The 25,483-nt window shown below is 30.9% G+C and overlaps 3 protein-coding genes across 5 annotated transcripts; 2 read left to right on the forward strand and 1 right to left on the reverse strand.

Annotated features, from left to right (window-relative positions):
• Positions 1-716: 716 nt before the first annotated feature.
• LOC108911233 (YLP motif-containing protein 1) lies at positions 717-18,977 on the forward strand. 3 transcript variants are annotated; one of them, XM_018716111.1, is made up of 11 exons: positions 717-854; positions 912-959; positions 9,066-9,124; positions 9,191-9,428; positions 9,538-12,019; positions 12,205-12,992; positions 13,048-13,329; positions 13,447-13,671; positions 13,870-13,921; positions 18,483-18,595; positions 18,715-18,977. In XM_018716111.1, exons 4-11 carry the CDS (start codon positions 9,198-9,200, stop codon positions 18,853-18,855), a joined length of 4,314 nt encoding a protein of 1,437 aa, XP_018571627.1. In that variant the 5' UTR covers positions 717-854; positions 912-959; positions 9,066-9,124; positions 9,191-9,197; the 3' UTR covers positions 18,856-18,977. The 3 variants fall into 3 exon arrangements, with proteins under 3 accessions (XP_018571627.1, XP_018571629.1, XP_018571628.1); XM_018716113.1 differs by lacking the exon at positions 13,870-13,921; XM_018716112.1 differs by lacking the exon at positions 9,066-9,124.
• LOC108911214 (DET1 homolog) lies at positions 4,320-5,915 on the forward strand. The gene has a single exon (XM_018716087.1). The coding sequence runs from the start codon at positions 4,320-4,322 to the stop codon at positions 5,913-5,915; it is 1,596 nt and encodes a 531-aa protein (XP_018571603.1).
• Positions 18,978-21,527: 2,550 nt separating the features above from the next.
• LOC108911236 (zinc transporter 9) lies at positions 21,528-24,754 on the reverse strand. The gene is made up of 11 exons (XM_018716116.1): positions 24,598-24,754; positions 24,248-24,535; positions 23,864-24,145; positions 23,687-23,813; positions 23,322-23,460; positions 23,081-23,236; positions 22,710-22,821; positions 22,448-22,658; positions 22,045-22,237; positions 21,825-21,938; positions 21,528-21,768 (listed from the first exon to the last, which is right to left on the reverse strand). The coding sequence occupies exons 1-11, from the start codon at positions 24,686-24,688 to the stop codon at positions 21,724-21,726; spliced, it is 1,758 nt and encodes a 585-aa protein (XP_018571632.1). The 5' UTR covers positions 24,689-24,754; the 3' UTR covers positions 21,528-21,723.
• Positions 24,755-25,483: the final 729 nt, after the last annotated feature.

Raw genomic sequence — 25,483 nt, forward strand, 5'->3', positions numbered from 1 at the left:
TTTCTTTTGGTTTCAGTTTTCGGATCTAAACGCGTTATGATCCCAAAATCATGTTTCTTAGTTGTTTTCTTGTTTCCGGATCTTGCCAGATTATATATGATCAGGATCGGCAATCCCCTTCCCCCTATGAATCAAACTTTTTCTTTGATTCGAACTTTTGATCACGATCACATATTTAATATAACCTTAAAATTGTGGTGGTTTCTTTTTTCTCTAAGAAGGCAATTACTATTTTTATTTTAATTGTGCGCAGAAGAATAGGTATACCTAAACGACATTTAAAATCAAATCAAATGTCAACAGTAAACAAAATCCTGTTCTCTTAGAAATTGGATTCAAGGATCTAGTTCGTGTTTGTCTAATTCTGATTCAGTGCAGGGGCAGGGTCAAAAAGTTGGTGTCTGTCTAGGTCTTTTGTGTTGGTCGGTCACGTCGGGTACGTAGTCAACGGCTTGCCTGAGGAAACGACTACGGCAAATTACAAGTTGCAAGTTCTATTATATGTTTTATACTGCAAGTTGTTGATAGCACGGTCCGTAAAGAGACCGTGTGTTGATAAGACGATAATCGAGTTGCACCACAAAATATGGACTAATCTGGGGTTGCGCATTCCATGACCGGGTCTGATTATGAACGCAGTCGTTTTTCTGCATGAACCACAGACTTCTATGAACCAACTCAAATAACTCAAACCAAACGCTCATTGGTCATTGGTCTGTGATGCTGATGCTCATTCTCATTGATCAGCGGTAAACAAGATGGCTGTTTCATTTTAATGATGTTTAGTGCTGAATTGTCAGCATTTTTTGAGGAAAGTGAATAAGTTTACCATTTTAAGAATATCTTAAGTTAAGGTATGTAATTCAGATGTAAAGATTTATTGCTATATTCTCGTAACAATTTTTTTATAGATAATTTGTTAACACTACCCCTGCCAGACCTTTAATTTGAAAACGAAGGTAAGATTCTTTTACATTCTGCATATCAAATAGGTTGAGATAAAAAGTAGTTTTTGTATATTTGACTTTTCATTATTGTTTAATAATTTAATATATGTTTTTAAATAAAATATTTGGTTTTGGTTAATATTATTTGGATTTTTAGTAAGTACACACCTACTTAGCCCTGCTAAGTATAGAATTCTGTTGCAGTCTTAATGCAATTATTATTATTTGACAAAATTATTATCAATATAAGTGACGCAAAACTATCTACTTGATGTTATGTTGAATGAAGTTTTCTGTTAAATTTAAGAATCTTATAAATTTTCACAATAAGAAATTATTTGCACCAGGGTGGTCCCAGTTCTAAAGATTCAAACACTATCACAGTAACTTCTATGCTGCACATATTGAGAATATGAAGATGTTTTAATTCTTAGAAAATGTATAAAGTAGAAAATCTATAAGGTGCTTTCCTTTTCCTTTTACAAGCAACCGAGTACAGATAAAAATGATGTGGTTTCTTTTATGACTCAGTTATGTAAAAGAATGTTCATCTAAGAAAAATGAAAATTTTGTACATTTTTAATCAATCTCACGTTAAAACTAAATATCTGGCATACCTGCCAGAAATATTAAAAATAGCAATACACTATACATGTTCAACACTAGGCTACTTGAATTAGAGATTTGTTGCGTGATGCGGTATTATCACGTGATAGCATGGTATACGCTATTATGTAGATCTTATTTAAGATTTAGTTATATATAAATTTAGATACTTATAATTTGAAATTCTGAATTTTCCAAGGAATAAATATAAATTGTTTTTTTAATTATTGGAATGATATAGGTAAATCTTTGAAAAGAATCAAATTTGAATGATACTAGTAAGTGGGGGCATTCTCTCATTTAGGACTCACTTCTACTAGTTAAAAGAAATGGTCAACTTATGTGAGTCATTATATAATTGAAAATAACTCGCATAAGTTTTTCTACAAAGGAGAAGAGGGAATATAATTTCAAATTTTAAAATCCTGCATAATTCTCTATTAAGTAGATATTGCACTAGAATGCCAAATGAGAAATCATCACAGCACAGCTCATTAGAATACATTTATTTAAATATAAATTTAATAAATATATTCTCATTTACTGTGCTGTATGGCATTGCTTCCAATTTAGCATCCTAAGGGGGATATCAATTTAAGGTTGTCAATGCCTACAATACTAAAAAAATAATAATTCCTATGTTTTGTATGTATTATTAATTATGTTATAATAGAAGTATGCAATGATAAGAATAAATAATTACTGAAATTCTGAATCATACAGTAACACATAAATTTGATAAACAAACATTTTTTTTGGGAAAAAAGCGCAAGCACAGTGATTTTAACAGCATATAGGTTCGTCTGTAAAAGATTTCTGAAATGGATTAACTGCTTTTGAAATCCCTTTTGTATTATAAGACCATTGTAATAAACGCCTAACTAAAAATAAAAACTATCTAAACGTTAAAAAAACATCTATATATTGAGTTCATAACTAGCTTTATAAATGCACTGTAAACAATCTATACATATTTGTTTTTAAATTTTTGTTATATTTTTTTTATTAAAATATCTTTGTGGTTCTAATTGATATTATATGCATTTATTTTATAAGAATATCGCTTATATGTTTATGGATATGAATAGAATATTTCCTTACAACTACTGTGATTAAGAGTTAATAGGTTATCTCTGATAGTAACAAAGATAGTATAGCAGTAATGTGTTGGAGATTATTATTAGTTTCTCATATGACTGTTATGGTATCTTTTTTTTATATCTTATTAGAAATTAATCTGTCAATTTTTATATCACTTTTTATCAAAGAATATTCTATTAAAGTAAAAACGTATATGGGGTGTTCCATTATAAAAAAATGTTGATAATGTTATTTTCTGTGATGTCGTTATTAAAAAATGTAATTGAATCAAACAAAAACGAAGCATTGCCTTCAAAAAAACTTATATCAATTTTTGTAAAATTTTTAGTGTGAAATGATTCTAGTAAAAACAAAAGAAATCAAATTGGAATTTCATTTTTGAGATTTAAGTTTGCTTAATTAGAAACTAATTTTTGCTATAATTTGAGTTTTGAAAGATTTTGTGTGCTTTGGAGAGTACAAATATTTGAGTTTTCTCACTGGTGAGGCCCCCATTTTTTGGGATATGTTATTAAGAATTATTATTCAGAATGAAAAACTGAATAAGAATGATACCAAATTGCAGTGTTATACATACTTTGGTTTATTGATTTTTTTTTAATATTTTTTAACAGTTTTCTGTGACATTTATCAGTAATTAAACAGACGTTTGATTTCATTCCTAGTGTTATAGGACATTCCATATATCATTCATAGTGTTATAGGAGATTACATATATCAATCCTGTTAAAAAATGAAAGTCAACGAATTGGAGTTAGAACATATAAATTTTGCACTCTTACTCTATTTTTCATTCTAAAAATGTTCTTTGAAAACAGTTTGTCATATCTTTCACAAACAGGGAATCTTACTAATGAGAAAAATTTTACATTTTTTCCTCAGGCATACTTAATTTTTTGAAACTAAAAGCACAAACTGTTTCGAATCAAGCAGAACTGAAGTTCAGGAAATGATATTTCAAGATTCCAAAATTAAAAAAAAAAATTAAGTCATTTCCCAATCCATATGAATTACGAATGACACTTTCTGTTTTAAATAGCTCTTTGTAAATATTTTGCTATCATTAGTATTTACCACTAGTGTTACTAATAGTTTTATAACATATTTGAAAGAAGAATGTGAATTCGGGCATCCATTTCCGTGCGTTTTGAGCATGTACACCAATATTAAGTAAATTATTAAATATGGCAGTCGAAATTAGCCATATTTGTATATTTACATTTATTTATTTAACAATAGGTCTGTCTGTCTGTTATAATAATATTTCTATAAATAAAATATTAATGAATATTTATAATCTTAAAACATTTTAGTGAAAACGGCTTACTTTTTAGTTAGACTTAATAACATATTTGGGCAATTGTTTTTGCCGTTAAAATTTATATATAACTATATTTTTATATTAACATAAATAATTGCTAAGGCAAATGTAAAATTCCATCTTAAATTTTCAAACATTCCTTAAAAATTACTTTAAGTATTTTATTACAGATGTAACAGGCTAGCTTTATTGGCAATATTAAATAAAGGATCTGCAGATGGCAGTGCCACGCTAGAGGTAGTAATTTAAAATAAAGTTTATACAGATATGAAAATATGGAACAAATTTTTAAAAGCAAAAAATCGTCTTCTCAAAATATTGTAATCAGATTAAACAATAGACAGATGTACTCTTATAAACATCCAGGTACCCATTTTCATTGTGCAAGACAATTCTACCAAAACGTATTTCCCAATTTTACTGTGATAAACGTAGAAAAGCCACCATGTTTTTTACGAAAATTCAGCCCCGATGGCAAACACTTCATAGCATTTTCTGCAGACCAAACTTCTCTTGAGGTGTACACTTACAAGGGACCAGCAGCTGCTGCAGATCTACTCTATTGTATTGAAGACAGAAACAATGATAGAAAACGCTTCGAAGTCAAAAGTAAAATATTCGAACGTTTCTTTCAGTTGAAATTTCGTGTAAATGTAGCAAAGGGAGCGGAACAGTTAAATAGAGAGTGCAGTCTGTTCAGTGAGGATGGAAGGTATGTAATAATCGGGTCAGCATCTTTTATACCAGATGAAATCAGACCACATTTTTATGAAATTTACACCAACAATGAATCAGTTACACCAAACCTCCAGAGTCCACTAGAAGATTACACGCTTCACTTGGTAGATCTTTATTTGGGAAAACTTTGTGACACAAGGCAGTTTAAAGTGGACAAAATTTTTTTGTCTCACAATCAAGGATTATACTTGTACAGAGATACACTTGCAGTGTTGTCTGTGCAGCATCAGATAATTCATATATTTCAGATTCTGGACGGAATGTTTGTCGATATAAAGAAAATTGGCCGATTTTGTTTTGAGGATGACTGCTATTTTTACAATTCTATATATCCTTCAGAAAGAGCATTCAGAGAAGTCTGCATAAATTCGCTAAAGCACAGGCTCTTAACTTTTTTGTATAAGCGTGCTGATATGATAAGCAAAACGACTAATGATCCCACGGAGTTGAGGAAATTTTATCACTACTTTGACAATTTTAACTCGTTAAAGATGTGGAAGATGCAGTTGCTTGATGAAAATAATCTGCTGATAAAATATGCTAGTGAGGACGTTGTAACTCTAAAGTCAACCGATGTCAATAGTCAGCCTCAATTTTTTGTGGTATATGATATGAAGACAAGTAAGATCCTCGCAGTGTATGAGAATACCTCAAAACAACTTCTTGATTTGTTTGAAAATTTCTGTGACTTATTCCGGAATGCAAGTATTTACAATGGAACTCAATTCACGTGTAGCCCTTCAAACAACATATATGCTCGTTTGTTGCAGCAGAGATTTAAACAGACTATTGTTAATGCAAAGTTCGGTGGAAAAACGGAAGCAACAAAAAGATTATTGGCACAGTTGCCTATTAGTGCACAATCGTACAGCAACTCTCCATATTTAGATTTATCTCTATTTAGCTATGATGATAAATGGGTATCTGTCATGGAAAGACCGAAAGCTTGTGGAGAACACCCCATTAGGTTTTATGCGAGGGACTCAGGATATCTGAAATTCAAAATATATGCTGGCACAATACGTTCCTCAACTTCCACCGTAAGACGTTTAGTAGCATTTACGTTTCATCCTACAGATCCTTTTGCGATATCAGTGCAGAGAGCTAATGCCGAATATATTGTTAATTTTCATATTCGTCACGATAGTCCCTTCGCAGATGATGACAATAGTGATGATTTTCACATGCTTAATTTTTTATAATACATCCACAAATAAATATTCTCATTTATTCATATTGTTATACTTTCTAAGTTAAAAAGTTAAATATACGTTTTGTATTGAAATTTTCTATTATTTTCTCTTTTTTCTATTGTTAGTTTAAAATCCCAAATATGAAATTTTATAGAACGGTTACATAAAATATTATGTTATAATGACAATATTCTAAGCGTAAATTTCTGTTATGACACTTAGCACATGTCAGAATAAATTATAAAGGTTCATTTAGAATCTAAATTTTAGATAATAAATCCATATGCCATTTTAAAATGGGCAATGATTATCACTTTATTTTATAGGTTCTTAAACACAATATAACATTTATATTTGTATTGTATACATGTTTCATACCTGTGTACTCTAGACAATGATCTAATTGGGATAATACATGTGAAATATTTTATAGGATGGTTATAGTTTTATAATCAAATTGCTAAAGTATTTTATTTTTTCCACACTTTAGTGCATTCATCGTCATAGTTGTAAATTGTATATTTTTTAATATATATATATTTAATTTTATAATTGAATTCATATTGAAACTGACCTTCAAATTTTAAATACATTGTTCAATTTTTAATTCATAATTTATTCATATATTGTAGTTGGCCAGAAATAATGGAGGCATTTAACTAAGACTGACTGATAAACAAATCACAAAAATCAAGTCGAGTAAAAAAATAAATAATCTAATCTCTCAAAAAATCATTTCTTTTTTAATTATTTGTGTATATGCATATGCATATATGCATATAAAATTCCAGAATACAGAGTATATCACAAAATATATTTGTACTGGAATCTTGATTACTGCAATTAGTAGAAAATTTATATTAATACATTATAAAATTTTGTATTAGTTTAAATATCTTCTATAATTTATTTGTCATTTTTGATATATGAGAAAAATTATCCTTTTTCTATGTGGTACAATAAATATTTTTGGACTGATGTTTAGATTCTTACAATATTTACTTTATTCAGAATATTTTTTTACCGCTTACTGCAAATTGGCTGTTTCAGTTATAATTCTGTACTTACTATTTATTTTAACCATGATGATTTATTTACTTAGTATTATATTTAGAATTAGTTTCTGAACTGTATTTTAAAAACCTCAAAAAACCTACCAGTTATGTACAGTGTTTTTATTTATATTTTGACACCTGCATAGAGGTTATTATGAAAATTAAAAAAAAAAGACGAGTTATACAAAATCACCGTTACCACTGGAAGATCCACTGACAAATCAATCATCTGTAATAGCTTCCTATTCAACTATGCCTCCCAAAGTAGAGAAAAGAAAGATATACATCAACAAAAGTTTTGTGCTTTCCCTTATTGTCATTTGGATTCATTAAATAAATTAATCCCAAAAAGTGTATAAACAAAAATCAGTTTAAATTTTTTTAATGAAACACCTACATATATTTTTACATGTTTGGATATAGTGATTGTGCTTTCTTAAGATTTCAGTTATATAAGTTTTGATAGATCTATTTCTAATAATAAGGAAAATAAGTCTAAAAGAGTGCCTCGTAAACATAAAGTGTTGGTAACTGATATCTCTTTGCTGCATATCATGCTTATGGCACACTCCTTTGGACATATTTACTACATATACACATTATATTATCATTAGAGATAAACCTAACAACTTAGATTATATTACTGTAATGCTAAGAAAGCGCTATGTTGAAATATGTTAAAGAATATACTGTGTTCCATTTAAAAAAGGTGATTGACTGAAAAAAGTTGCAATACCTGTAGGTATGTGTTTGTACTCAACTGAATTTGGCACAACAGGGCATTTTTATAGAAACCAATTACATGAAATCTAAATTATCTAACGTAATAGACATCGAGAGTGTTTTGAAAAAAGAGACTGATAGAACATTGAAAACTAAGAATGTTTTTTCATTTGACCATGGGTCTTTTGTTTCTAAGATAAAGGATTTTTTTTAAGTCAAATTTTAGCCATATATTTTCAAATAATATTGAAATGCATTGAAATTTGGTGTAGATGAAAGTGCTACATACGTTAGTGTTGTTACTTTTTAACCATCTGCTAGACTTGGTTAACTACAATGTTTCCCCTGTTACATTGTATGACAAACCATTTTTAAGGTTAAGTTCTTTACAGGATATGTCATGTATTGTAATATATTCATTTTACATAAAAAAGTACTCTTGTTGATATAGCTGGAAACATACAATTTTTGAGAACTACCCAATTTACTGTTACAAAGTCAATCAGATTTTATTATTTAACATACAGGGTGCCCAGAAACGCATGGGCCATACTACAAGGGTAAGAAAATAAAACGATTTAGATAAGATACCTCAGTATAATTTTGCTTACTTAAAACGTTATAGGCCCTTAAAAAAATTGTATTTGATTTAATTAATACTAACATTAACTTTTTAAGCCAGCGAAATTGTACTAAGGTAATTTCATCTAAGTTGGAGGAGGAAGCTACCCCTGAAGTGCGGCTTATTCGTTTCCGACACAATACAGGGGTGTATCAAGAAGTAGAAGCTGGTTGAATGTGGGACAGTTAATTCCGTTTTTCTCAGAAACTGCGTTAAGTGATTTTAATAGAGATATTTTTTTTGTGTAAAATGAAAATTTTCATTGTAATGTACAACATATGAAAAGCTTAACCCTAAAAGCTGTAACAAGGTACCGCTGGGAAAGGTCGTAACTAGCCAGCTCTAATCAGTGATTAAAAACTAATAACACTAACGTATTTAGCAGAAAAAAATATCAAGAATTCTGACCGATCAGTAAAGGTAAAAAATATTTTTTTCTAATTCATATAACATCGTATTTATGAATGTGTTATAATATAAATATGAACCCTGCATATGTCATTTCATAACTGAATTAATGGAAAGCAGATTTTTTTTATTTTAAAATAATTACTCCCAGAATAAACAAGATGTGAAGATAATAAGCAACCAACTTTCACATATTCATAGATTTTCTCATAAATATTTTAATAATGAAAACCCTAAAACTGGCCAAGAGTATAAGGTAGCTGCATAAAAAATTGTATATTTTTTCTCAGATACTCCTAAAATGACAGTACACAATTTATTTCCAATTATTATTCCATTTACGATTAACAGTTATAGGTAAATATAGCGAGAATAGAGGAGATTTCTGCAAAATATCCAGATTGTTAGAGGTAAATAATATTTAAAATTAATTTAACATTTACAAAATTCATGTAATACAGTGTTATACATTGTAGGTTAACTATGTCTTGGCCAACTTGGTCGGCATCCTCCGCCCCTATACCCACTGCTATGGCAGCTCCAGTACAATCAAGTTTAATACAGACTCCAATTAATACTGCTCCCGCAGTTATGCCTCCTGGATTAGCCCAGTATAGTCCCGAACAATGGGCACAAGCACAGCAACAAAATTGGCAACAATGGGCACAGTGGCAACAGCAATATCAACAATGGCACCAACAGTATGGGGCTGAGGTTATTATACTTGTTTCTGATTAATCTTTGATTTATGTACTTTAATTTTTTTTTATATATAAAATAAATGGATAAAAGGTATTTCAAATACATTCTATAATTTTTTTAGTACCAAAAATCTATAAGTGCTCTCCAGGGATTAACTACTACACAACAGCCCCCATTACCAACGATGCCGAACACAGGAGTTCCTCCGCCACTGCCAGCAGAACCTAAACCACCGTTACCACCGGAGGATCCGCCGGCAAATCAACCATCTGCAATAGCTTCTTATTCAACTATGCCTCCTAAAGTGGGTAATGCGGGTTATTCTACCACTGCACCTCCTCCTGTAGGTGCTCAACAAATGCAAATGCCTTCCCAATCTGCCGAGCAATACAATCAGAGACAAGCATGGCAATCTAATTCAAACAAAAGATCTTATCCGCAGGGTTTTGAAAATGAACAAAATAAAAGACCTTTATTGGATAGATCAAAACAGTGGGGCAACCAGAAATCAAACCTAAATCAATGGACAAGTCAACCTCCACCAAATGTGTCCTATAATCAGCCACCTCCGCAAACACAACCTGCTCCTAAACCTAATATAGAAGAACTTTCTGAAGCTGAGAAGAAATTTGATAAGGAGTTTGCTGCTTGGGAGGCTCAGTTTAATAAATGGAAAGATCAAAATGCCAACCATCCCGATAAAACTCAGTACTTGGAATACGAAAAGAAGTGGGAATCTTGGCGGAATTCTTTATTGGAGCGACGTGAACAAATGAGAAGGAAAAGATTGGCTTTGAGTGGTGCCTCTATTGGAGTTCATAAACCTGGCTATACACAAGTGTCCAATGTTCAACAGCCTGTTGTAGATACAACAACTCGTCCTCCTGTTGCACCAGTTAAACCTCCTATTGAGTCTCCTATCAGACAGCAAGAAACTACCCCTGATTTGACTAATAATCCTCCAAATTTATCAAACAAACCTCTTCCACATCAAAATAATGAACCTTTAAATTTCAAGCATTCTCCTCAAATGCCACCTGATGAAATTCGTGAAGATTTCCTGAAACCCTCTTTTTCTTCCAGTGGTGGAATACCTGGATTAGATTTGGTCAAAGATGACGGAAATGAACCTCAAAAGGAAGATATCGTAGATATTGATAAAGAAAAAACTGAGAAAGAGGGTTCAACAAAAGGGCCAGATTTTGATGCAATCTCAAAAGGAATCAATTCCATATTAGGTGACCAAAAACTTTTAAGTATGCTGTCAATGGTATCTCAAAATCCACCATCTGCTCCTGGACCAAATACCGCCACTAACTCAACGTCAAATATTGTCCCTGGATATCCTCTAGAACATAACTTTAGTGCCCCACCTCCACCGCATCAATTTACTGAAGCACCTCCTTGTGGTAATTTTAACGCTCCTCCACCAACATATCAGCATAATGAGGGACCTCATCTAACTTTGCCCCCTTGTAATGACCAGTCAAATCAAAGCTACGATGAGAGATCCAGTCACGGTGAAAATTATCAACAACGGGAGTCGGTAAATAATTTTGATGATCAAACTCGTAGCAGCTTCACGATGGGGACTGGTGACCAAGATGTAGGATATGGTACAAATAACTTTGGTAGAGGTCAGTTGAATAAACCTCCTCCTAATAGATTCCTTGGAGTACCACCATCAGAGAATGACCGAGGAGTTCTAAAACCTGGCTTTGGCCCCGGTACAGTTAGAACTAATGATCCTGGTTTTAACTTAACTATGCCCAATAAGAGAAATCAGTTCGGTCCAAATGACCCTGGTTTTAATCCAAATATGATGGACAACCGAAATAGATTGGATCCAGGTGAACCTGGTTTTAATCCAAACATGTCTGACAACCGTAATAGGTTAGGCCCAAACTCTACTTTCGGGGGAAATATGTCGGATAGTAGAAACAAATTTGGTTCTAAGGATCCTAGTTTTGGTATAAGTTTGTCTGAAAATAGAAATAAATTTGGCCCTCTTCGACCAGATAATGGAGCAGCAAATTTCTCCAAAAATCCCAATTTGTATAATCAAGGTGAAAATTTTAAACGCAACGACTTTAACAGAGGAAATAACTTTCATAATGAAAGTTTTAATCGCGGTAACCTTAACACCAGGCAAGATAATTTTTCTAAAGAAAATAATTTTAAATACGGTGGCAATTCTTCTAACAATTTGAGATCTAATAACTTTGGAAGTGGTAATAATTTTGATGATAGACGAGGTAACTTCGGTAATGACTTTAATAGATCAGGCGGTTTCAATGAACAAAACAGATATGATGAAGATTTTGCTAAGGACACCTATGATCAGGGAGACTATAATGATTTTGAAAATTATAATGAAGACGAAGATTATGAAAAGTATCATGAGATGTTTAACGATGATGATGAAAATCCAGATCTTCCACGTCATAGCCAACAGCAAGGACAAGGTAACCAACCCGCGCAAAGACCGCAACCGCCGCGCCTAATGGATATACCTACAGAACCTCCAAAGCCTGTTCCTGAGGAGGAACCAATTTTTGAACCTGCCACTGTGATAGATTACGAACATAAATCGCAGAGAACAAGTAAGTGTTTTATTTGATTTATTGACCTGTACACATCACTGACATTTTACATTTGTCAATTAGTTCATAAATTAATTAATAATCTCATTTGGATTAATAGAATGCGACAGATTTAATTAAATTATTTTTAAAACAAATTATGGTATTCCGTCTTTTATACTTAATTATTTATAATTGGATTTTAGCCGAACCGGATGTTGTTATCGAGCCTATCCACATGTTTGATTATCGTCACAAGCCTCTAAACCGAATCCCTGTACCTCAGAGACCTAAATGGTTATCTGAATCTGTGAAATTTATTCGAGAATTTGACCCTTTAGCTTCTAGAGGGCCTTTGAACTTGGAAAGGTCCGCACCAGATAGATATCCAGGAAATTCCAGGGAGATACGTCGAGAAGAACGACAATCAGATATTTTAGATGATTGCTTTAACACACACAATAGACTTTATGAAGATAGAGGCAGGAGGTTTGCAAATGAGTTTGAAAGTCGTAGCAGAAGGGAAAGAAGGTCTTTTAGTAAAGAAAATGATCGTTTTGAAAGAAATCTGAAAGGAACAGATGATGGCTATGCAAGAAGAGAGAAAAGACCGTTTAATAAAGACGAAGACATCTTTGATAGAGAGCCAAAAGGGGACGTTAGGAATAGATATGATGATGACAGGTATAATTCAAAAAGGAACGATTCCAAGCAAATTAGTAGTAAAGAGTTTGAGGAATTCTCTGATGAGGAAATGAATTTTGAAAGCACCGAATTGCAGAAACACCAACAAAGCCGTGAGATGAGAGGCAGAAGTAGAAGTCCCATCTTAAGCAACCCACCCAATCCTGCTAATTTCAATGAAATTACAATGATAGAAGATATAATTAACTCACCGGGACGTTTTCATCGACCGCCACGTATTGTCATCATTTTAAGAGGGCCTCCCGGTAGCGGGAAAACCTATTTAGCGAAACTTATAAAGGACAAGGAGGTAATTAAATGTATTTAAAAAAATAATGTCCAGTACTGAATTTAATTCATTTCAGGTTGAAAATGGGGGATCTGCTCCAAGAATTTTATCACTGGATGATTATTTCATGGTTGAACATGAAAAAGAAGTGATCGAAGATGGTAAAAAGGTTAAAGTGAAAGAGATGGTGTATGAGTATGAAGCAGAAATGGAGGAATCTTACAGACAGTCTTTCATAAAATCATTTAAGAAAACAATAACGGACGGTTATTTCCCTTTCATTATAGTCGATAACATAAATGACAAAGTAAAGTATTTCGGAGAGATGTGGAGTTTCGCAAAACAAAACGGTTTTCAGGTTAGTGTAAACGTAACATTCAAATTAAATACTTAAAATTGACGTTATTAATTACATGTTTTCTTTGAAATAATGTTAAGAACATTGCAGTGTTTTTTACCTAATATTATGTTTTAGGTGTACATATGTCAGTTGGATCTGGATCCTACGTTGTGTACAAAACGTAATATCCACAATAGAAACGAAGCGGAAATCGAGGAGTGCATAGCGGGATGGGAACCAACTCCAAATCATCATCCAACAATAGACGCATCCGGATTTTTACAGTCTGCTATAACAGATGTGGAAATGGAAGAAGTAGAACAGCCGGTGGTGGAGACTAAAGTTGAAGAGGTCCCTGAGGTAAGTCCGAGCCAACGTAAAAAAAAACTAATGAATTTTGAAATAATTTGTAGCTAGGTTCTACTTGAATGGTGGATGAACAATTTTTTTTTAATGTTATATGTCTATATAATAATGTTCTTTTCACAGCAACCAATTTTTTTAATTTAATATTTAGTATTGTCTTGAACTTTATACTAAAAATTCAGTATCCCTCAGGATGACATGAGAAGCAAATGGGACACATTCGACTGTTCTATTAATAATCTCGGTAAGTTCAACAATCACAAGTGTACAAAGTGAAACTTATTAGTCACATTATTTTATACTATCAACTGGTTTTTATTTGTAATGACATCATTTTTGATTTTTGCAAAATTTATTACAGGCGCGAAAGGTTAAGGGTTTGATATTATTTTTTTCGTCACGGGAAAGGTTATTTATTCACTGCTTTACACATACATTTTGTGGACTGGAATTCTTCAGTTTTATTATTTTGTTTATTTGATCAAGCACCCATATGCGGACTTGCGTTTTCGAGAATTCGTTTAAAGCCACAAAAGCTTTTGTGAGTGCCCATTGCAGACTCGTTACATTTCAACCTAGTTTGTCTTTTTTTGTGTTATCGACATTTTTTTTATTTTTTATACATATTTAAAAAGCCTCACCGAACAATTTCTCCTCGCCTCTCTTGTGAGACACAATTTAGTAAAAGCTAAAAAAATAATGTTATAGCGACATTATATTTTTGCGCTATGCATAATCAGCTTCTGCTTTCTATTTCGGAAAGTTACTCGCGCTCTTCTCTTCATGAACGGATCACGGACCGTTTCCAAAGCGTTTTTTTCAAAGTTGTATTGCGCCATTATCCCTCTCTTTTGCGAAACCAAATTTAAGTTTTTTTACAAATTGGAAACATAATTTGTTTTCAATTAAAGTCAACACAATGTAAATTTAAATAACACGCCATAATATTTGGGTTACTAAATAATTATCACACTGTATTAAACACGTTACAAGTCATATTGTAATTCGGCAAACACTGGATGGCTTTAATTTAATTTTCCATTCTATCAGCTCCATATTCATTTTATCAAATATTGTTGGACAATATTAATGCTGAATTTCATTATTTTTAATTACAATTGAGGCCTATTAAAATAAGGTTCTATCTTTAAGTTTGGTTTTTATACAATTTTATATTTTTTTCTTTATGCGTTCTTATGTTCTCAGATATATAGATTCTATTTATGCCAAAAACAACTATTTCATGCATTATGATTAGTATATTTTTAAGAAACATTTCTTTTTTATAAGGTGTTTTTAAATTGGTGCTCAAAGAATTTGGGGGTGATTTCTTGTCCAAAACTTAGGGTGTCTTTCCTATAAACATTTTTAATTCATTTCCTTTCTTAGGATTACATTGCTCTAAAGGAGGTAGCGCATATTGGGTTCTTGTTTCTTAAACTGTAGTTAAGTTATTGAAATGAAATTTGGGATACATTTTCTACTTTTACTTTTTATATTTAACATTCTCTGATGTCTTTGTAAGGGGGTGGAAATTAGTGACCACCATTTAATTTTTTTTTAGTACATTGTGAGCTAATAAAAATGTTTTTTAATAAGCTATTTAAAAACATTGTGTCTCTTGTATTTTATTCTAAAACTTTTTTAAAGGAAATAAAAATAAAAATTACCTTTATGTATAATAGTCAATGACAAAAACGTTTAATCATGGCTAATCATGGTCACTTCCATTTATTGTTATTTTTAAACATTTTCCAAAATGCAGTATGTTTTTTATTCATGTGAATGCATTAATGAAAGTTTACAGCCACCTACTAAATGTATATTACAAATTAATTGGAATGTAATTATACATACAGAGTTTTTTTTTGCTTCTTAAAAATTATGTCTTGGAAAAAATATCAGACAAAAATATATTTAGATGAATCAGCTTTTAAAAAATATATTTTTTATTTGTTCTTATAAGTTCTAGTAAACAATTAAGTGATGTTCCGTTCAGCCCCTTTTCAGAGACATCATAGAATAAAAAATATTATAAGTATGAGTGGGAGACTGATTTTCATTTCTGTAAAAAAATAAAAGCCTAATCTCTGTCACCTGTGGATAAGCATATCTCCATAAGGAGGAATTTTATAAAAATGTTCATATGCCACCACCATAATTTTTGACAAGAAATTGCCTTTTACATTTTTTTGCAATAATTTAGAAACAACAATTTTATTGAGAAATTATTTTTTATTGCAAAATATTCCTTGTCAGTATGAGGATAACATATTTATTATCATATCATTAACAAACGGAATTACTTTAAGCTGTATTTCGTTTACTAAGTGATTTTTTTTATCATCTATATGTTGGAAACTCTTATTTCTTAATCTTAGAAATATTAACATTCTATTCGCCAAAAGTCTTTGTGGAATTCAAAATTGTAGATGACATAGAATGATAAAGTTTCCATGTGGACTCATTCTATTTATGCATTTTTGCTAGAGCAACAAAAATCTACTGTTAGATATTTTTTAATTTATTTAATATTTGCTGCTACTAGAAAATGTTATATATTAAATACAAGAGGCCATTGGAAAAAGGTAAGTTTTACGTTGGTATATTTTTTTATTGTGTAATTACAATCAATATTATTTGCTGAAATGGTAATATATTCCAAATGGATATTTACCATACAATTGCTGTATAATCTCACACCATTACGTTTGCTTTTATTCAACAGATCTATAATTTTGATTCTGTTATTTACAGAAACTGCTTAAATTTTACATTTTCTTATCAATATTGGAAAAAATTTTGACACCTTAAAAGTAAATAAAGGTTTTATAAACGTAAATATTTATAAATATAAAATTTGAGGTGAATATATTTAAATTAAGCATAAAAATAGCATATTTCATTAAGAAACAAATTCGAACCTTCATAGGAACAGGTGGGAAGGAATTAAATAACAAAAATTGTTTTAATAACATTGTTATTGGAAGATTGGTAATAAATTGTATATGTCTATTTTTTAACATAGTCTTCATGCTTTATAATATCTTAAAGTCTATAAGTTGTGAATGCCTATTACAAAAAAACATTTTGGTGCAATATTTAAGCACCACCTCAATTGTCTCATCGTTTGTAAACAAACAAATGAAGATCTGATGGTGCAATATTCGAACAGTATGGTGGATATTGTGACACCTGAAATTTTGAAATCTCGTATAACGTACTAGCATGGGAAAGGACATTGTAAGACAATAATACTCTTTTCGAGTGAACGTTTTGATCATATCACTCGCTTTATCTTATTGACTAGCATATATATACATCACTATATCCAGAATTAGTCGCAACTTATGTTTTTCTCAGAAGTGACCACTGATATCCCAAAAGAGATCTAAAACTTATCTATATGGGACATTTGCAAGTTTGAGAACAGGTGTGTTATAAAGCAGGGAGACGTGACGAAGAATAGAATAGAAACAATTTCTGAAAGATCTCTTATAATGCTATTATGCAATTGCTGTTATTTATTAATTTTCTCTCATATATTGAACTTCCTTTTAACTTAATCAAATGCAACTATTTTTATATACAAAATTGTTGGAATTTGATGTCATTGATTGCTTTACATCTTGACACTAGGAAACATACATTGTTGTATGTTGATTCTATACAAACATGTTGTAAGTAGCACACTCTTTCGATTAATGTAACAGTTTTGTTACATCCATTACGGCTATTGACCAATTTGAATTTCAGTAGTTTTCAGACGAGTTTAAGACATTGTCACACTGTTTATTTTTTCAAAATATTTTAGAATATTTCAGGTTATAAATACAAAGATATTGATTATTAATATCAATTGTCTGAATTGAAATAAATTTTTATTCATGTTTAGCATATTTAATGAACACAAATGCAATATGAAATGGTGGTATTGTTTAAATATATATTCTTCCATCAATTGAAAATTTATTTATTGAATGTGTTGGTGTTTTAAACAATATTGTCATATTATGACGAATTTTAACTAAAGCATATTTTAGTTTCTAAGGTTTAATCCTCGCTGGAAAAAAATAATTTTTTTGATAAATGTTTTAATTGCATTTTACCGTGTTATCCTTCTTTGTTATTTTTATTGACCTCTTAACTGGCATGCGGCAATGCCATTACATTAAATATCACCATATTCACTATATTCTTCACCTATGCATATACTTACCTCAACCATAAGGAAAGCGATAAAACTTGTAAGATGAATGACGAATCATGAGAATTTTTATTGGAATTTTCACTTAAGTTTGAGTTGCGACCATTTGATAAACGCCTCCTTTTAACATGGTGCAACCCATTTCTACAATTAAAAGTTTCGATAGACTGTTAAAAAAATATGGAATATTTTATGTGTAACTGTAGTTTTAAGGGTGAATATAGTCCTATTATCCATAAGAATTGGATCGCGAACATATCCGTCATAACTATTAGAAAATAATTACAAATTCGCATATATATATCCATTTAACCACTTAAGGGGTTAAATATTTTTGAACGACATTACAACATTTAACAGACAAATAACCTGCACAAGAATTCTACATTTGGAATAAATACGTTTTAGACGCTTGAATTATTTCAAAGACGTAAGAAGCAGGAATAGACTTCATAAGGTTCACAGTTTTTAACGAACATTGTTCTAAAATTTGTACATGTTTATTAGACACCACATTTATGGATATTTTTTAATTTTGACCAGTGGTAACTGAAAAACTATCATTGTAAATGTATTAATGGTTTGTTTTCTGTTCCAGCCAAGCTCGATGGAGTCAGCAAACCTTTGCGACCGTCCCGAACCATGGAAGAGTACCTTCAAGTGGAAGACGACTGGGAACCCACTAAACCAACAAAACAAGGCCAGAAGAGGGTATGCATATTGCTTTAATTTAAATTGAAGGCATGTTAAATTTTAACCAATTAATTCTGAAATCTCTATTCATATAGTATTTATAAAACAATCATCAGTGATATTTCGAATATATTTAGGTTCGGTGGGCCGATTTGGAGGAACAGAGGGAACAGAAGAAGATGAGGGCAATTGGGTTCATTGTGGGTCACACAAACTGGGATAGAATGATGGACCCCACTGGAGGAGGTAGTGCTTTGACTCGAACAAAGTACATATAGAGTTAATAATTATTAACTGTATTTTCGTGACTTGTTTTAATCACGTATATGTAATAGTTACATAAGTTTCCGTATTTATATGTAGGAACATATTTAAGTAATAAAAAGGATTAGTTTTTTTATTTATGGAAATAAATAGGTGCATAGATGGTTTATTTGTTAATAAAGATTTGTATTTGTTTGTCTTACTGTACGTTGCGAGTACTAAGTTAGTTTTCATTGTAATTTTTTTTTTTTTTAATAAAATGTTTCATTGTATTTTGTCATACAATAATATGTTTACGTGAATGCATCAATGCGTCGTAGAAGACACAAATAACGTAAACGAGTTGGAAAGATTTCTGGGAATCCTTGGATTAATAATTTAACTTTACTTTTTGGCACAATGTTTTCTCAAATATCCTGCCAGTAGATTACGTTGACATAGAGATTAATTATACAGTTAAGTAAAATTAGTGCGTCTATTGAGAGAAGTGTAATTTTTGTTTGCCTTCACGGTCAAATGTGGGGGAATATACAGGGTGCTTTAAGCGTTATATTCTCTGCAATTTGTATAACAAAATTCTGTAGTCAAAGAGTGACCGCAAAAATCGCCCCTTTTTCACAATTCGCAGAGAACTAAAGATAATAGATAAAAATATGTTTTTGGTCTCAAATTACTCGTCTTAAAAAGTTATGATGAGTAGAGCTTTTAGTTTTTTGAAAATTTCAAAAATCACTTCCAGGGGTTGAATAGACGCACAAAATGAAGAATTGAATATTACCAATAAATATAAAAACTATTAGCATGTGAATTTTTCTATCAAATGATTCTTGATACAAAGAAAGATTCACTGAAATAAGCATGTTGAATTAGAAAATCCACCCTTAAGTGCGCCCCAAAGAGAATATCGGAAATAATTGTATAAATTTCTAAAAAAATTATTAAGATAATTCACATGCTAATAGTTTTTATATCAATTGGTAATATTCAAATTCTTCATCTTTGTCATTTTTTCAACCCCTAAGTAGGGGTGATTTTCAAAATACTAAAAGCTATACTCATTTCAGTTTTTTCCAAGTAATTTGCGACCAAAACCATATTTATTAAATTAAATAAATAAATAAATAAAACGTCTAGAGTAAATTTGTCACTTTTTAGATATAAGGTGAATATTTATTTAATTTTTACTGGAACGTTTTATTTCTACATATTTTAGGATCTAATAATAATAGACAGAGTTAATAAGAAGGCCACATCTAACGGTTACCGTCACTCAATACATAAAACCATCCATTTAGTCAAAAATGGCAGAAAGTGACCTGTATCACAGACACCAAGTAAGCAGGAGCGGGTTCGCCAGGTTGCCATCACGTTTTTGGCATTGAATAGCAGTGATCGCTAGATGTAGCACAGAGCTATATCATTCTTTAAAATTACTGGATCATTTATCGGTTGTCTCACATGCTGAACAAGTACAAAACTGGTTCATGATTGGTGAGTTCTGCCGACGAGTGATCCTAGCGTTGTTTACTAGATTCTTAAACTTAGACGGCAAATAGGTTTTCTATTATATCTAAAAAAATAATCTGAGTACAAAGGAACTACTCTTACTAGTTTTTTCATGTCCAGGTGTACTTTGATGTTGAATTTGGCATGTTGTATAATTCTTGTAAGAGTTACAAGCTGCAAGCCATTTAAAAAACACCCTGCGTATGCCACATTCATGAATATCTCGCAAAAAGTAGAATTAATTTAAAAAATGTGGTTTTATACAGGATGTTTCTAGATAATTATGAAGACCTGTAGGAAGCAATTTGTTGTGGAAAATTAAGATTTTTTCAAAAGAACAAATCGTAATATCTTTTCTTGAGGCCTTGTACTCAATTTGTTAAAAAATTACATTATTGTATTATTCTAGAAGAATATAGTTTGCATTAATTATACTCGTATACCAGCAGTGGCTTGTGAAAATTGTTGACATATTTTGATAATGGAGCATTGTCAACTCGGTGGGAAATTTTTTCATTATCGTCTAATCATACCCTAAAAAATGGTAAGAGTCCTAAGCCTTATTATCAAAATATGGTCGCTTTAATTTTCACCATCTGCCATTGTTATGTATTGCACAACGGATATATTTATATAAGGTCCACAGCATTACTTTCAAATAAGGTATGGTTAATACTAATTATACAAATAAGATATGAATTAATCTGTAATTGTCCCTAAATATTTCTTTCCACTTTAAATATATTTGATATACATATATAGTTGTCTTCTTTTTACCACTTGTTAGTTTAAATGTTTTCAGAAGCTTTGGCTTGAGATCGGGTGTATCTAATTTCTGGCAACTATTATTGAACGTATAGCTCAAACTAAATGAAAAATATTTGGTTTATGTGCAAATTTATGAGAAAATATTTATGGGAATTTGTGCCTTAAGACTTGATCGAACCAGTGTTTTTCTCGATACACATCATTTTACATCTTTCGAATGAGAAAAGATATCAAAAATAATTATTTTTAATAAAAGTTGTTGAGAAAAAAGATTTTCATGATGTAAAAATGTGTAAAACGGGAAAAATAATTTTGACGTTGCAGCCCGCATAGTGGTAAACTTAACGAGATAGAATTTAGGTGCGTTCCAAAGAACATCTCTCAAAGTGAATAAAAATTAAATAAGAAATAATTTGATCTTAGCGAATAAATATTTTATTAGACGTTCCAAATTAATTTAAGTGAAAATAAATAAATCAAAGTAGTTTTAGCACATAGGGTAGTGAAGTTGTTACACTAAGTAAGACCGAAAAAACCAATACTGACATAAAAAACAATATTTACAGTACATTATATATTTTTTAAATGCCTAAATATTAAGAGTTAATTTATAATATTTCTAGATCACAATGACGTATCTCTGGATATTTTTTCTGAAACAAAATGGGCCAATTAATATTCAGTTAACTATTAATGTATTTCAGCATACCCTTAGTTTCATTTCTATCCTATCAATTTCTCCGCCCATCATATCCACTAAGTTTTCGCCATGTTGTAGCATAAATTCCTCCAATTTATCGATATTGTCGATTTTTTTTATTTCCTATCAAAATATTTAATTGCAAAAACATAAGTACAAAAGAATGAGAATTCCTTTAATAGTAAACATGACGTATATAATTCTTTCAGCTATAAAAAAAAAAAATTACCTCGAGTATATCATTTAGATCTTGTTTATCAAGATAAGCTCTGGTCAGTTCTCGACCATCAAAATCCAGCTCGGCTTTGTACCTAACTAAATAACTGCCCATATCAATACCTTTCACGTCGTGAATTGCCCTTATCATTACATCTTTTTCTAATTCTGCATTTATTTTATCTAAATTTTCTTCTGGAATTGACCTGAAATTATGGAATTCACTAACAAAAAAGAATGTACATACATTTGTTATGAGAATTGTTAAATACATTGTATTAATTAACTATGTTGACAAACTTTAAATGACGATTCCTTCGAGTGATTTCAAATTTCTTTATTTACATAAATCAGTGGCGCAGGTTTCATCAATATACCTCAACTATTTTTGGGGATATCTTAATAAATAGACTCACCTTCCAACAAGAGCTGCAACATTTGTGTAAATGATGAACGAGGCAACAGATCCTAAAATACAGCCTACTAATAAAGAGCCTAACGAATCCGGGATGGGACTGTTGGTTAACGAGGATATTCCCATACAACCAGCTGCAACGATAACACCTATGACTGCGGCAAAATCTTCTAGTAATACAACATTTACACTAGGATCTTGTCCTCTAAAAACTACAAAATATATTACGCGATTATGACAAAAGTGAGTGGCTTAAGTCTTACTATAATCTTTCACAGACATATTTACTTCTCTAGCGCCTTTCCTTATCGAGTTAAAGGCAACTAACCAAGTAGCTCCTTCTGACACCAGAGATCCTCCCAAAATGAAGTAAGCCTATGAAATTAATAAAAATTTGTAAACATTTCTACCATTTTCTAGGCCATGTTCAGGATAAGAATGTCTATCATATTGAAAATGGTGAAAATAAAGGATGGTTCAAATTATAGTACACCTAAACATTCTTGAGAGTTGAATGACCTTTCAGTGTGACGGATTCACTCTTAAAGATGCAGCAAAAATCCGGACATGTCCGGGTAAATTCGGATATCCGGTAAACCTAATTAGGTATATGTTATACAGTTTTAAAACTTACCCAAAAAAAATCTTCCAGAGGTGAGGGATGAAATAATCCTGATATTCCGTGATAAAATGATAGCCCGGTTCCTACACAAAATATACCTACACCAGAAATTAAAGATGCTACATATTTCATATTGGAATATCCATATGGATGGTACGAATCAGCAATCTAAAACAAAAAAATAATTTAACATTAACAAATAAAAAAATTTTATTTTTTTAATTTCTAATGCAAAATTGTGTATTTTATTTACCTGCACAGATTTGTGAATCCCATAAGCCAAAATAAGTTGATTAATTGTATCTGCTAGAGAATGTATGCATTCTGAGAACATACTATGAGATCCAGTATGTATCCACGCAAAAAGTTTAAACAGAAAATTTGAACCATTGCTAGAAATTATCAATATTACATATTGATATTCATGTTTAAATACATTAGTGATGATAACTTTTGCGAAAATTACTTCAATTAGATTATGAGTTTATGGTTTAGAAAATTATAAGAGAATATACCACTATTTTCAAAAAATAATAGCTTCCAAAAACACATATATTTTTTAATTACTTCTATATAAAAAGTTTCATAAAGTTTACCATCACCATTTTTTTTAATTACATCGCTATAGCAGTAATTACTACTTTGCCAGATCTTCCTAGCAAGCCTGTATCTTCCTCAATTACATCCGTTGACTTGCCCATTTCTCTTCTGTAGTCCCTCAGTCTTCGTTTTACCGTGAAAATATCTAAATTATACCGTAATTAATTCAGTGGATAAAGAACTAGATTGCCTTACTTTGTTGATATTTTTTTCTTTCTATATCCCTTTTAAGTCTCTCCTTTTGTAAATTTTCCATCGATCCCCATATTTCTAAAGATTTGGCTTCTACATCTTTTCTCCAGTAAACTGTGATTGGAGGTTCAGACTCATATGGTGAACGTCGCTTTGTCTTAGGAAGAGATTCTAAATCAGATGGTTTAAGTAGGAAATCCGACATCGCTCTAACAGGTGTAATAAAATTTCTTTCAAGAGACTGTGCTGATAAGTCTACTCTTTTTCTTTTTTTTGGAGGTTTTCCTAGAAACAGTTTCTGAATGCAATAGGTTATTATTTTAATTTAATTCACTGTACATAAAAAATATCTACAGTATTTAAGAATATTCTAATAAATCAACTTACCAGCGGGTTTTGGATCGGCTTCTTTTTCAGATTTACCTATAATTTTTTCTTTCAATTTCTTTATAGATTCAGCTGATAATATTTGTTTAGGTCCTTCATCAACTTCTAAACTTTTTTCTTTGACATTTTCCAAAATATCTTTTTGTTCTTCTTTTTTAAGATTAGGTGAAATGACTTGTAACACCGGCTTTTCTTTATCATCATTGTTTTTTTCGCTACTTTGATATAAACATGTAGTCCAAGCAATATTTCTTTTATTTAGTATGTACTCAAACTGCAATCCTAAAACTATAATTTTGTGACTATATTGCCAATCGGAGACATTTTTTATATTCACAAATCTTGTTTACCTATTTGTGATAAATTATGCTTTTCATATTTACACCTCACCATATGATTGCATACATACTTGTAAAAGTATATGCATCTACGGGATAACATTATTTTTTGTTAAAACACTGCATTTAAAATAACGGGAATGACAAAAAACATAACCTAAAATTATAATGACCAGTGACCACTTTCTTTTCAATTTAAGTTCCAAGAAGGGTCTGTTCAGAGTGTTCAGTGTTCACTGTTCACTAGTCACTACTTCACTCACAGACTTCTAAGTATTAGAAGTCTGTGACTTCACTCTAGGGAGACTAGACAGTTAACTCGTTCACTCTCTCAAATTTGACAAGTTGGTGTTAGTAGTAGTAGGGCAACGCGTTAATAGGTGCGCTGATGTTTGATTTTTATAATCAAAATAAAAGCATGCAGTTCGGTGTAGTTCACTTATTGCCATTGTTTAAATACCACAATGATATTACACTCCGGGAAGCACCTAGAAAGTTTTTTCCCTCGTTTAGAGTTTAATTTTCCCTTAAACGTTGGCAATATATTTTCTATTTTTTCTTCAATATACTTCAACCTATTTGGTTAATGTTAATATATTTTTTAGTACCTACCTAAATACATCTAGAGAGGTATTACTCAGCTCCTATCTGCCATGATTCCTTGGAAATAATCTCTTTCAAATTTGTGCATATAATAGTATAATAAATCGTCTAAACTTTATATCATTTGTAATTCTAAGAAAAAAATAAAATTAATAAAACGCACAAAAATTACGAACCCTAATAAAAAACATTACGGACTTAATTAAAATTTTACAGATGAACTTGTAAAATGTAGAATATCTTTGTTTCTGCTTATATGATAAACATACGGGGAAAATGATAATATTTATATATT

This window comes from Anoplophora glabripennis, unplaced genomic scaffold (assembly GCF_000390285.2).
Source record: "Anoplophora glabripennis isolate ALB-LARVAE unplaced genomic scaffold, Agla_2.0 scaffold270, whole genome shotgun sequence".
Classification (NCBI taxonomy): Eukaryota; Metazoa; Arthropoda; class Insecta; order Coleoptera; family Cerambycidae; genus Anoplophora; species Anoplophora glabripennis.